At 38.4% G+C, this 13,014-nt stretch overlaps 1 protein-coding gene across 1 annotated transcript in view; it reads left to right on the forward strand.

Moving 5' to 3' along the window:
• Positions 1-1,373: 1,373 nt before the first annotated feature.
• Positions 1,374-13,014, forward strand: part of PROM1 (prominin 1) — a gene marked incomplete at its 5' end in the record, with an annotated part of 19,592 nt that continues 7,951 nt past the window's right edge. Inside the window, 9 exons of the mRNA XM_010142780.1 lie at positions 1,374-1,555; positions 3,584-3,736; positions 4,532-4,655; positions 5,068-5,171; positions 5,577-5,661; positions 6,788-6,934; positions 7,209-7,280; positions 9,753-9,845; positions 10,960-11,013. Of these exons, the coding sequence (XP_010141082.1) occupies positions 1,374-1,555; positions 3,584-3,736; positions 4,532-4,655; positions 5,068-5,171; positions 5,577-5,661; positions 6,788-6,934; positions 7,209-7,280; positions 9,753-9,845; positions 10,960-11,013 (1,014 nt within the window). The remainder of the gene's footprint in view (positions 1,556-3,583; positions 3,737-4,531; positions 4,656-5,067; positions 5,172-5,576; positions 5,662-6,787; positions 6,935-7,208; positions 7,281-9,752; positions 9,846-10,959; positions 11,014-13,014) is intronic.

Consider the following 13,014-nt stretch of genomic DNA (forward strand, 5'->3'; position numbering starts at 1 on the left):
AAGGAAGTCTAGCCCAAACCGGGACAGGAAGACATTTAAATTATCCTGAATTAATTGTTTTGCTGCTTGGGCTTTACACCGTTACTCTTTAACAGTACCTGGACACTTGACATTTGACTAAAATATAATACAGTGTACGTATACTAATGTGTTTTAATCTTTGTTCTTGCATTGTGGACCTGTGCTGCGTATATAAACAGCTGTTCCTTGTAAGTTTGTTTGGTTTGGGGTCTTCTTTTGTTTGTTTGTTTGGGTTTTTTTCTCCTGGGCAAAATGAAACACAGTATGTATACAAGCATTACGTACCATATGTACTTGCCTAAAATGACCCTGTTTTCTAAAACCGATGTTATGCTTTTCATTAGGAAATCTAATGCAGATTTGCTTGTTTTTGGAATCTGCTGATAAGCATAAACACAAACAGGCCTTCTTAATTTATCTATTTATAAATCGTTGTTTCTGTAAAAACTGAGTTTGAGTCACCAAGCAAATAATAAAAAAAATATTTACTAGGAAAAAATTGCATTTATTTGTAAACTTTTAAAAGAAGAGTGTTTTGGTACCTGGTTGAATTTAGAAGAGTAAACATCAAAACAAACAGCCGAAAATTTGTCCAGCTCTTATTTGAGAAAGAGGAAGGTGTGTTGCCTCGTACCAAACAGCAACCTGTAGTTATACATCCTGCTGTTTCAATGTATTCAGTATGTTTCAAGTTGAAAGAAGGGGAAGAAAAAACAGAAACTGCATTTTACAAATAGTAATTAATCATGTCTTTGTGCATCTAAATAATGTGTATCTAAACTGTAAGTATAGGGTAGGATATTTTCATATAATTCATGATTTGAGGGGGAAAAAGGGCTTAATTGATCATTATCTCAAGAGTGTTGCTAACTAATTGGAATGAATTTATTTAATCTTGTTGAATAATATTGAAAGTAGCTAGTATAGATTCTCAATATAGGCAGTCTAATTTCTTTCACAGTGTTGTGTCCCCAAGTGATGGAGTTTAACTAGATTTTGATCTTCTCCTTCACAAACTTAGAGACTAATTGCCTTGCTCAGTGTTACCATTTGCAATATTGCATGAAAAGCAAGATATAAGCTGGCTAAATAAAGTGACATGTTCATTATAACAAAAGGAAAGAGAGAACTCTGGCTTAACATCTACATCTTTCATTGTGAAACTGAATGCTAAAAATAAAGCGTGCACTTTAAAATGCCAGTGTGTTACTTTGAAGCTCAATGTTTTTGTTGCCTGCTTGTGTCTTCCTCATGCTTGTCTTCATGGCTTGAGTGTTAGGTGTGGCAAATGGCTTAATAGCATTTGATGCAGTATACGTGGAGAGTAAATTTCTTCTGTGAATCTGTAACAGTGCAATATGTTTATTCTTTTAGATATTAAAAATGTGCTGGAATCCATTGGTTCAAATATCACTATTTTCACAAAAACACTCCCTGTTCAGAAGATTTTAGGAGATTTGATGATATATCTCACACAGAGTGAGGCATACATTCAAGATTATTTTCCAGTGGTGGAGCAGTATGATTTCTACAGGTACGTACAGGCAATAAGGCAGGAGTGGAGTGCTCCCTGTTGTCAATAGTTTGCAATATTTTAGAATTTTGTAAAGGCAGTTAAACTATTAATGATGAACAGAGTGAAACAAAGATGCTATAAGATAATTGTTTGTTACTGGCATTTTTGGTAAAAGCCAGAACTGCAGCTCATCGTCAGCTGGCTGCTGTTCCACTACAGAGCAAGGCATAGTTTCTACTTTGTAGGCCTTCAGGTCTTTTTCAGGAAGGATAGATGTAGGTAGATGTCGAAGATGTAATGCCTAAAGGAATGGATTGTTTCACAGTGCCAGGGTGACTTCTCATTTAGGGCTTGTTTTTGTTGAGTTGCAGGTAATTTGCAAGAGTATAGGACCGGAGAGGCCTTTTTTTTATTGCAGCCTTTCATCCACAGAGGAAGGGATTCTGCTTCACACCTTGTAAATCTTTGCACACCTATGCTTGTTCCTTCTGGTGTCATACTCGCCCTTGTGAATGTATGGGTTGATTGTACCTTGAGAAAAACATATTTTCCCTATCTGTGACTTGTGTGACTCCTGTGATTGAGCAATGATCTCCTATTTTGAAGCATAAAGCTTTTCATTTCATACTGTTTAACTTCGTACAGATTTAGTCATTTCAGTCCTCAAACTCATCAAGTTCTCCCTGCGTTTTGAGACTTCCATTGATCTAATTGATTCTGTCTTTGTGTCATCAGTTTCACTGCTACCAACTAGGTGTGCTAATGGCTTTAATGCCATGTTAAATAAAAGTGAGCAGAAGACAGCTTCAAGAACCTTACCTTTAGTCCATTCCATATCTGGCAGTTTTTGTGGTGGTGAGCCTTGATTTTACAAATTTATCAGTATTTTCTTCAAAGCTCAGATTGCATTCAACTAAATAATATATTGCTTTATTCTGCTGCAGTATGTCTCTGTTAATCTTGTTCTTAGATTCAAAAACAGATAAATATGTCTTATCTATGTGGCTCTTAAATACCCATTCTTGTCAAACCTAACCTAGTAGTACATCAAGTACAAATGAAACCAAACCCAGTTTGGAAAACAAGATTCTAATTGTCCAAATTATTTTCTGTGCATCCCTTTCTTAATTACAGGTGCATTATTTGTAGTTCTTAGTAAGCATTCTTTTATGAATGTGCCTGTCAGCATTAATGTTTTCTTTCTCTTTATTGGCTGTGCATATTCACTACAATACTCCTTTTTCTGATTTTTCTAGTTCCTGCCTTCTCTTTACGAAGGTACAGGGAGCAGGAAGGGGAACTTAAGAAATAAGGCTGGGAGAAGTGATGACAAAGAGGAAAAGGAAGAGTAGAGGGAATTGGGAGAAGGTGAAAGGCTAGAAATAACATATAAAATGTGTGAATAAATGGGTGCACTCCAAATATGTGGTCAGATGGAACTGTTACGTGATTTAGTTAATAAATCGAAAGTTCAGTTCCTATCCAAGATCTTTCTCCTGATCAGGTTCTGGTAACTGCTCCATACATGGAAAGCATTTCAGCACAGACACACAAAGCCTAGGTTTCAATATCCTTAAAGACTTATTTACAATTGCAAGCCTAATGCACTGTAAATAGTAGTAAGGGTTACTAAGTAATTATGTACTTCATGATCTATGCCCACTCCACACTTACAAATTTCTCTATTGCTTCTTGAATAATTTTCTGTTTGAGTATCTGCCTCCTCTGCGTTGTTGTTTGCTCCATTTGGAGCACTCTGATGCTTCAGAACAGCCCACCTGCGGTACCTGGGGTTGGGAACACGTTTTCCTGTAATATTTGCTCCCCAACCCTTCTGTTGTGGCTGTCTCTAATCCAAGAGTGATTATGTTCTGGCCCAAAATACATGCTAGTGTAGAAAAAGTGTGTTTTCATTGCTAACGTTTGTTGTTCAAACAGAGCCACGAGTGGGTCGGTTGGGAATATAGCATTGCCTGATGTGTTCTGTAGGTCTCCAGTGTGTTCTTTGCATGCTAATAACAAAGTACTTTGGCTTTTGTTCCTTAGATGGCTGGGTTGTCTCATTCTGTGCTGCATGTTGGTCCTGATTCTGGTCTTTTACTATCTTGGATTGCTATGTGGCACCTGTGGTTATGATAAAAATGCTTCTCCAACAACCAGAGGCTGTATCTCCAATACTGGAGGAAACTTTCTTATGGCGTAAGTTTAACTTATTGATGAAAAATGAAATACAGGTACTTGCAGAAGGTTGGGTTTATTGATTTTTTTGAAGGACATATGTATGAAAAGAACTTGTTTTGTTACTTGTTTATATGTGAAATAGAACAAAATTAATATCGATCTCACCTACATCCACTGAGGGAGTTGGGGGGTTTGGGTTACTTTTTCATTGGGGGTCATAGCTGAAGGATAGAACTTCTGAATCTACTGTTCTAAAGTCAGTTCTGTAGCTAATAAATTTCTGTGTAACCCATTTGGAAATTGCCAAAACTGGGAAAAGATAACTGAAAATATCAAAGGATTTCATGGCTTTTTAGTACAGCCACATGAGGAGACAAACACTTGATGTTCTCAGAGCACTTTAGGAGGTTTGGGGTTGCTCTTGGAAGTTCCCAATAGTGACTTCATGTCATTTCTGCTGGGTACAAGAGAAGACTGCATCTAAAATCTATCTAAAACTCTTTAGAGAGCATAAGGCTAGAGAGTTGAATTTTTAAAAGAAAATTGTATGCCTTTGTGGCTCTTAAACTCTTGAAACAGTTTGTACATCCAGTGCAAATGTGAGCATTTTAGATGCAATTTAGCTGAAACTTTACAGGACCGAAATGTAAGTTTCAGAAGGCAAGAACACATTTGGAAAACAGAAGTATTTCAACCATCTACCAGTTTTTCATATCTCTGCTACAGCTGCTAACTGCTGGCTTCACTGTTGCCCCAAGTAGGTATACTTTGTTCTTAAAAAGCAAAAACTGACTCCACTTATTTCTTTTTCAGTGGTGTTGGATTCAGTTTCCTTTTCTCCTGGCTGCTGATGATTGTAGTGGTGCTCACTTTTATCACAGGTGGAAATGTGGAAAAACTGGTCTGTGAGCCCTTTGAAGATAAAACTTTATTCAAGGTGAAGTTATTCAGGTTATTAAACAATTAGTAGAATTGACCCAGTGGTCTTGTCAGTTATGTATGGTGTATTATTTTTTTAATGGAACACTTCAGATTAGTTTGGATCTGGTTTTACTTTCCCCTTATACACCAAACAGAGACATTCACCTTTTCTTGATTTAATTCGCTTGGTAGTGTAAATATAGCATGCCTCTCTTGCTTTGGAGATAATTTTTTCTGTGATTCAGCATTTCTTGGTGACGTGGAGCTTTAATACTCGTTTTCTGCACCAGAGGCTGAATTTGTTTTGATTCTATTTCCATTAATGGGTGATAAGCTTAGCCATGGGTATGTGTCAGAAGATTGCATAGAATAAATTAATGCATTGAAAACTCAGGATTATAGTAACATTACTGAATTTTTTCTTCTAGGTTTTGGATACTCCCTACTTACTAAATCAACACTGGAAAAACTATCTTTCTGGCATCCTCTTTAAAAATCCGAACATTAACTTGACTTTTGAAAAAGTGTACAGGTATTAAACTTATGGTCAAGATTTAATTGTACATACTGGTTTTGTGATATCTTCCATGCTTCATATTTCAAGCACAAGTGAAAATCACACGAGTCCCAGAAGACATTCTGATTTTCTAGTAAATCACTAACAAAAGCAGTTTTCTGTGTGAGTTATTACAGGTAGCTTCAGTGTAATAATGTGTGATGACACTGGTTGAGTTCTTTGATAACATATTTTGCATCTTTGAGACCAGCAGTAATAGTTAATTACTTGCTTTCTTAGAGATTGAGCTTCAAAAAATATAGCCAGAACTTTTTTTAAAGGACTGAGTCTCATAGAATATGAAAACATTCTTAATCATTCTCTTAACACTTGTTACTCAGGGTGGTTTTTAGGCTGACGTGTATGTTTTTATTTTTATAGTGATTGCAAGGAAAACAAAGGAATTTATACTTCCCTTCACCTAGAACACCTGTTCAACATCAATGAATTTCTAAATATTAGTATGGTAAGTAAGGAAAGTGTGAGAGCATGCATAAGTATTTTTGAAGGGTGGAGAGGTGTTTGCTCATGAACACATTATACCACGTCTGAGTTCTGTGGGATTTTGGTTATACAGTATATCCTGCAAGGAGGCAAGAACTGTCCAAGCTAATTTGAAAGAAATCTGTTTACAAATAAGATGTTCTCTACCATTCTTGGTATGCCATGGAAGGTTTTCTGATGTGCTTTTTTAGTGGGTGCTGGTAATAATGTTGGTTTTAATTTTGAAACTTGGATAGTCATTATATGACTCTGCTAATTTTGGGGTTGCCTGTAATACTGATCTTCACTACAGCAACACCAGGGAATCCATGTTCTGTTCTGCCAGGCACTGTACCCACACTTAATAGATATGGTCCCTGCCCCAAATAATACACAATTAAAATGAGCAGGGAATATTCACTAAGAAGGAAAATCATTTTGCGTTTCTGCAACAGACCAGTGGCGGAGGCTGGAAGGATGTCAGGTTTCCAGATTCCTCATCTATTGCTCTGTGGCCTGTGCAGGACAGGTAACATTTTAGATTTGGGTGCAGTGCAGGAATAATCCAGGAAACAATTAGCAAGTCCTCTTTAGTCATCACTGAACACATTTAGAGGAATCTCATCCAGTCCTGCAGCCAGTACAGCAGACAGTGTCTGTCCTGGCCACAGCTGAGATACTGCATTTTCTAGCTTACGATGATTAGGACCAGGGTAGAACTTAAAATTATTTAAGGGTATTCCTACAGGGGAAAGAGCATTGTGTTTTATCTCAGCCTCCTCTAGGAGGGACTAACACCTATTCAGGGGAACCTGCTTCAAACACCATGGAAGGCAGGTAATTCGTTGGTATGAAGGTGCACAGGCAGGCTAGAACGTGGCATGGCTAGACTGTGTGGATACTGCAGGGAAGGAAAGAACATTACCTGGTGGATTCTATCAAAGTTAATTGAATTAAACTGATGTAAGCAAAAATCAACGCGTTAATTTGTTGATTTTTCATCACAGAAGTGATGAAGCAAAAGCAAGATGCTTTGGGGTGGGGCTGGCTGTAGAGGAATATACACTGGGTGCGAACTACTTTTGTGCTTTATTTTGTTTTCCTCTCAGTATACAGAAGATCTCGCACTTAAAATTGAACATATTCAGATAAACCTCAGCAAAATCATTCTGCTGGATGAAATTGGGAAGGAGAATCTTCTGAATTTCAGCTCTTCAGGAATAGAAGGGATAAACTTTGCAGCGTATTTGACAGAGGTGAGACAGCAGTAAACTAGAGACACTACTGGGACAAAGCATAAAATGAAACGTTTTTTTAACAATGGGCAAAACAGGGAAAAATCTGCTTTTGTGTGAAAGGGTGTGTTTTCAAGTCATGAAACTTGGAGCAAAAGCAGGTCAAAGTTAAGCTGAATAAACGTTTAAAGAAATAAGGGGAAGACAAAATAGGTGATGAGGTTAAGTGCAAACGTTCTGTTTATGCGATACAACATAATCTTTTTTGTTCTCTGCTGTTCACATCTTGTTTCAGATCAATAAAAGTGTTACCAAGGTTGATCTTCTGTCATTTGCTAATGACTTAGAAGCAAGAGCAGACCAGCTGGTAAGTTTAATTCTCTAATACAATAATACTGAGAAAACGTTTCATTTATATGCCAAGTATTTAGACTTCCTAAGGGAGAATTCTTGTGCTTTAGATGCTTACATACATGAGGCATTGGAGAAACTTTGAAGTACAATGTTGCATATAAGCTATAATTTAAATATTGCTGATTATAGATTATTGATTTTTTTTTTGTATGCTAACTGTTGTACAATTTCTGCTTTGGAAGTGTGATTCCATAAATTCTACTGTTTGCTTAAGAAATGAGGGGAATACTCCATTTCAGTATTTCCTGTTATGCTGTTTACATTTTAAGATTCCAGTTGGAAGAAAAATGGGTTTGATCATGACAGAAAAGATTATTCGAATTTATTTTCTTTCAGTTAGCGAGCAGAAGACTTTGCAATTAGCAATAAAATTAGTACTGTGACAGCTCATAAGGGCTCTAATGAGAACTGGGGCTCCATTGTGGAGAGATAATGCACAGAAGACATCCTGGCTGCTCTGAAGGGCTTTTTGAATGTAGACACACGTACAACAGTCAGAGGGTACAGCTACAACATTTCCTGCAAATGAATCTGCGGAATGACACATTAACACAAGCTGTGTTAACAGATAGTGAAATATGTTCAGCTGATACGTTTGTGTGCATGTCAAGTTCACTTTATTTTTCAAAGTCAGTCATAGTTTGGACAATAGATTGGATACTGGCCCAAGACAGGTTCCTGCATTGTAAAGTAGGAGAAAGAGTTACGCTGCACACATACTACAGTCGCTTGAATCATGAAGGGACACAGACAGCAGAGTGGGACTGTGCTATTTGGAGCTTATCAGATACCCGTCCCTCCTTCAGGACGAGGAGGGCACCAGTAGAGAGGCCCCTGGTGTGTGTACTCCAGCTCTTTGCATAATTTGATCCCACCTGTTGCATTTTTTCTTTTATTCCATGTGTACTCACTCACGTCAAGGTTAGGTTGCTCATGGGTGTTTGTGTTGTTTAGCATCCCCTCCAAGCACCGAGTTTGCTGCACATTGCGTGTTTACTCGTGTTTACTCTGGTAACTTGGACAGATACCAGTAGCTTTGGCCACTCTTCACTTCCAGTTTCAACTCTTATTATGCCATTTTGAAGGTCGTACAGGTGTGAAGTTTTTTGCTATTGTTTTGGGGCTATTTTCTGTGTGAAAGGTGAGGTTTAAACATGTTATGTCTTACGTAGAATTGCCTCTGAGATGTTTTTTTAAAGGAAAATACATTCTGCTAGTAGATAAGTTTTTTCATTACTTTTTGTAATAGAATCTAAAGGAAATGTTAGAATTGAGAATAGATCAGGCAGAGTAATTTCTTCATACAACAGACAAAAATGAAATATTAAATGTGTTCATTATCACAGAGTACATTACTGATTTCCAAGGATGTTTTATAATCCCACTTTGTTATTGGTGATAGCTCTTAAATTTACAAGACCAATCAGTTAAAAAATGAACTAAAAACTTCTGGAATTAATGAACTTTCAGTGTATAGCTTGCATTTTCTGGCACCTTACACAAAATTGAATATAAGTTTTTACACTGTAAGGAGCAAATAGAACAAAACTTGCATCAAACCAAGGGGTCGGTGTGTGGAGAAGGGAGCAATATCACCCGCATAAGTTATTAGGAAAGTGAATTTAGATTGTCAGTACAGGAGTTGAAGCATGCTGAAGCAGCTCAGCAAACACATCTCTGAGCACTGAGGTCTGCTATTACTACACTTCCAAAACGGAGTTAGCAAGCGTGTATTCACTGTTTTTCCAGTCTGTATGCAGGGAGCCGAGAGATTTTGCCACCAAAAGGAAATGGAAATGTATTTCTGATAGTAAAGTCGAATCTTACAGTATTTTCCAACAAGCGTGAGCTCCAGGCAGGCTTTATAATCAGGGCACGAACTTGTATCTTCTGACTGAAAGGCAGGGGCTGCAAAAATTAAAAATATCCTTCATGGGCACCTTTCCAAGTTACTGGCTGAAAATATTTAAAGTTCTGTGTCCCTCAAAAAGCAGGAAGTGCCTCAGAGTGATGTCCATAGTGCCCAAAATAGAAGCAGGTACCCATGACTGTGAGATGTTTGTCCCAGCTGGGGTGTCATGCTTCAGGGCTCTTGAAGTCTCAAGAGTGGCAAGTGAGAGGGCAGATGTGCTCGCATTTCTGTATTTAACATGGCTTAGTGCCCCGTGTGAAAATTCTCTTTGGTTAAATCTGTTCTGACAATGTTATAGCCAGAAAAGCAGTATAATGGATTTGTTTTGGGGTTTGAATTATGAGTATGGTGATTTTTCCCCTCCTTGTGTTGAAGAATTCAGTTTGACATAACCTGTTGTTAGCATCAGCTGTTCTGCAGCGGATGGGTGAAATGTGCAACTTTCATTGTTTGTTGCTTTGTTGGAAGACTTTGACACTACTGAACAGTACTGCCTAACTGCATCTCTTGCAGCCAAAAGGAGCACTGGAAAATGCCTTAAAAGGACATGCAAACAACATTCGACTGATTCACAACCAGCAAGTCGTTCCGCTAGAGCAAGCTATGGTAAAATATGAAAGGAAAATTAAAATGCATTTGTAGAAAATACGGATCTCTAAATCTCTTAAATATGCTTTAGAAAGCTGGACTTTTGATAATATTTAAGCACAGGTTGCACTTGCATTGTGTCACTGAAGAGTAATCTAGTTACATGTTTAATAGTTTTCCTACTTACAGTACACTTTATAATAGTGTCTAAAATTACAACTCTTTTCTTTCACATTTTTTCTGTGTCTTTTGTGATTGTATATGAATAAAAGAGGAAGCAGGGGAGAACTTTACAAAAATCTAACCCTAAATCACTCATTTTCTTTTTTGCTTATAATTTGTTTTCAGTAATAAAAGCAGTTGCCACTTTCACACTCACTTCTTGGGGCTGGCAGTCACCAAACAGTATTGGAATTGGAAACTCCTGACAGTAGTATTTAGAGCCAAAGAAAAATCTTTTTTATTGGTACTATAAAAGATGTGAAAGGTCGTCTTCTGCCTAGTTTTGCCAAGCACTGATTGGAATAGTATCACCCTGTGAATCTCATCCATGTTAGGTGTTGCTTTTTCCTCTACATAACATGAGGACTTTTAGGTTTTCCTAGCATCTGATACAGTATTTCTGCCTCTTACCAGAGGCCTCTTGTAGAAAAGCATTAGGCCTTCTGTTCCACTCTGATTCTGTGCTGTTCTTTCCTAATTAACTCCTCATCTCTTTTTCCTTTTACAAAACTGACTGTCAAGAAATATGTTAAAGCTAGGGTAAGTGCTTTTTCCCTTCTGAAATTGCACAATATATAATTCTCTGAACATTTGTTTTTGATTTTAACTGTTTTCTCTTCCCTCCAAATAAATCTTGCTCAGAATATTGCTGCTAACTTCAGTTAAATCTGAAGACTTCCAGTACACAGCTCATAACTACTTAGTGCTGTTGAAGAAATGCTGATTCAGTTATTAAAAACACAATATATTAGTTTTAAAACAACTGTTGTTACTGTATGTAATGGGATAGGTTGTATCAAAACCAGAATAATCTATAAAAGATCAATACATGCATGTAATGTTAAAACAGGTTGGCTCTTACAAGTAGTGATGACTTGAATATTTCTCCCCCCTGTCCCCTTTCTAATAGAGCACTTTAAATCAGAGCATTAGGTTGCTGAAGAGGACATCATCTGAACTTATGGTAAGCTTTTCTTTCTGGCACAGCAACATTTATGTGTTTTAAATCACCTGCCACATATGCAGGGCATATATTTTCAGTACAGCTTTTTCTATTTCTAGCCGATCAGTTATTGGAAGAGATTGTAATGCATTGAGACAGTAACAGGAATTTAAGTTATCTGTTCTGCACAGCTTTTTCTACCCTGCCTTTCCCTTCTTTGCAGAGGAGCAAACTTTAAAAAAAAAAAAATAGTTTGGGATATTTTTTGAAGTATGAATTGTGAACTTAATTGTCACATGATAGACTTCAGTACAGTTCCACATACTGTGTTATTCATGTTCCTAAAAATATAGCTTTTTTTTTCTGGAATCCTTAAATGCAAAACTTGGTGGGGGACAACCAAGAAACAAAATGCAGAAGTATAACTGAGAAAAGAGGGCTTAGCGATTCACACCCTTAACCATCTCTTGTCCAATGTCCAGCTCTCACTGGGGCCTGTTTCTTGAGCATTGTACTCATTACCTTCTTGCTCTGCAGTATTGGCTTCATTCGGAGAACCTGGATCTGTATAGAAGCTTCCCAAGGGCAGCCCATGTTTCCCCTCTAAGTAGCAGCTAGTGCCTGCACCACAATGAGACCAGCTGCCTTCATGCTCTGCCAGACTTGGGAGAATAAGTAAAAGGATGGTTCTTCTCTGGCAGCAAAGGTTTCTGTTACCACCAGCCTGCCTTGGCTCTGGTAGCCAGAATTCAGCCACACTAGCTAGTGCTCGAGAGCCATAGCCACAACAGCTTCATGAGACATACCTACCTTGGTTCTTCCCATTAAGTTTTTCACCCATCCACAGCAACAGACCAGCTAGATTTCATTTGGGATCTGTGATTTGAACTTGGATGGGGAGGTAAGAAGCCATGAAATAAGTGTTGATAAGGGTCAAACATCATCCATTTCTTAAGTATTATTTAAGAAACACTTCTACAGTTTCTGGTTGTACGTACATCATCCTTTGTGTGTGTTCTTTGGGAGACTTTATGGGGTTGTACATATATTGAAGTGTCTCATCCTTTTGGATATTGATTAGATGGATTCTCATCATATTCTAGCTGAACAGAGAGCTTTGGCTGCAACTCAGGAAGAAAAGGAAAGACTATGGCCTGTGGAGGAAGTGGCAGACCACTCAGGAAGACTACAAGGATTTTGTGAGGCTGTGCAGGGAGAAAATTAGGCTAAAGCCCAACTAGAACTTAATCTGGCCACTGCCATAAAAGACAGCAAAAAAAAGTTTCTATAAATTCATTAACAACAAAAGGAGGGCTAAGGGGTATCTCCATCCTTTAGTAGTTGGGGTGTGGGGGTGGGTAACATAGTGACCAGGGATGAGGAAAAGGCTGAGATACTGAATGCTTGCTTTTCCTCAGTATTTAATAGTAATACCAGTTGTTCTCTGAGTTTCTTGAGCTGGAAAACAGAGATGGGGAGCAGAACAAAGCCCCCATAATCTAAGAGGAAACGGTCAGTGAACTTTGCGCCCTTCAGACGTGCACCAGTCTATGGGGGCAAATGGGATCCACCTAAGGGGACTGCGGGAGCTGGAATTGCTCACCAAGCCACTTTCCAGCATTTCTCAGCAGTCCTGGCTAACTGGGGAGGTCCCAGTCGTCTGGAGGTTAGCAAATGTGACACCCATCAAGAAGGGCCAGAAGGAGGATCCAGGAAACTACAGGCCTGTCAGTGTGACCTTGGTGCCAGAGAACTTTATGGAGCAGATCATCTCGAGTGCCATATTGTAGCACATACAGAACACCCAGGTGATCAGTCCCAGTCAGCATGGGTTTATGAAAGGCAGGTCCTGCTTGACTAACCTGATCTCCTTCTGTGTCACCGGCTTAGTGCATGAGGGAGGCAGGGCCGTGGATGTTGTCTACCTAGGCTGAAGCAAAGCCTTTGACACTGTTTCCCACAGCATTCTGCTGCAGAAACTGGCTGGGCGTTGGTTTAGTGCGATCTGGTATGTGTGATCTC

This window comes from Buceros rhinoceros, unplaced genomic scaffold, assembly GCF_000710305.1.
Source record: "Buceros rhinoceros silvestris isolate BGI_N320 unplaced genomic scaffold, ASM71030v1 scaffold10759, whole genome shotgun sequence".
Classification (NCBI taxonomy): domain Eukaryota; kingdom Metazoa; phylum Chordata; class Aves; order Bucerotiformes; family Bucerotidae; genus Buceros; species Buceros rhinoceros.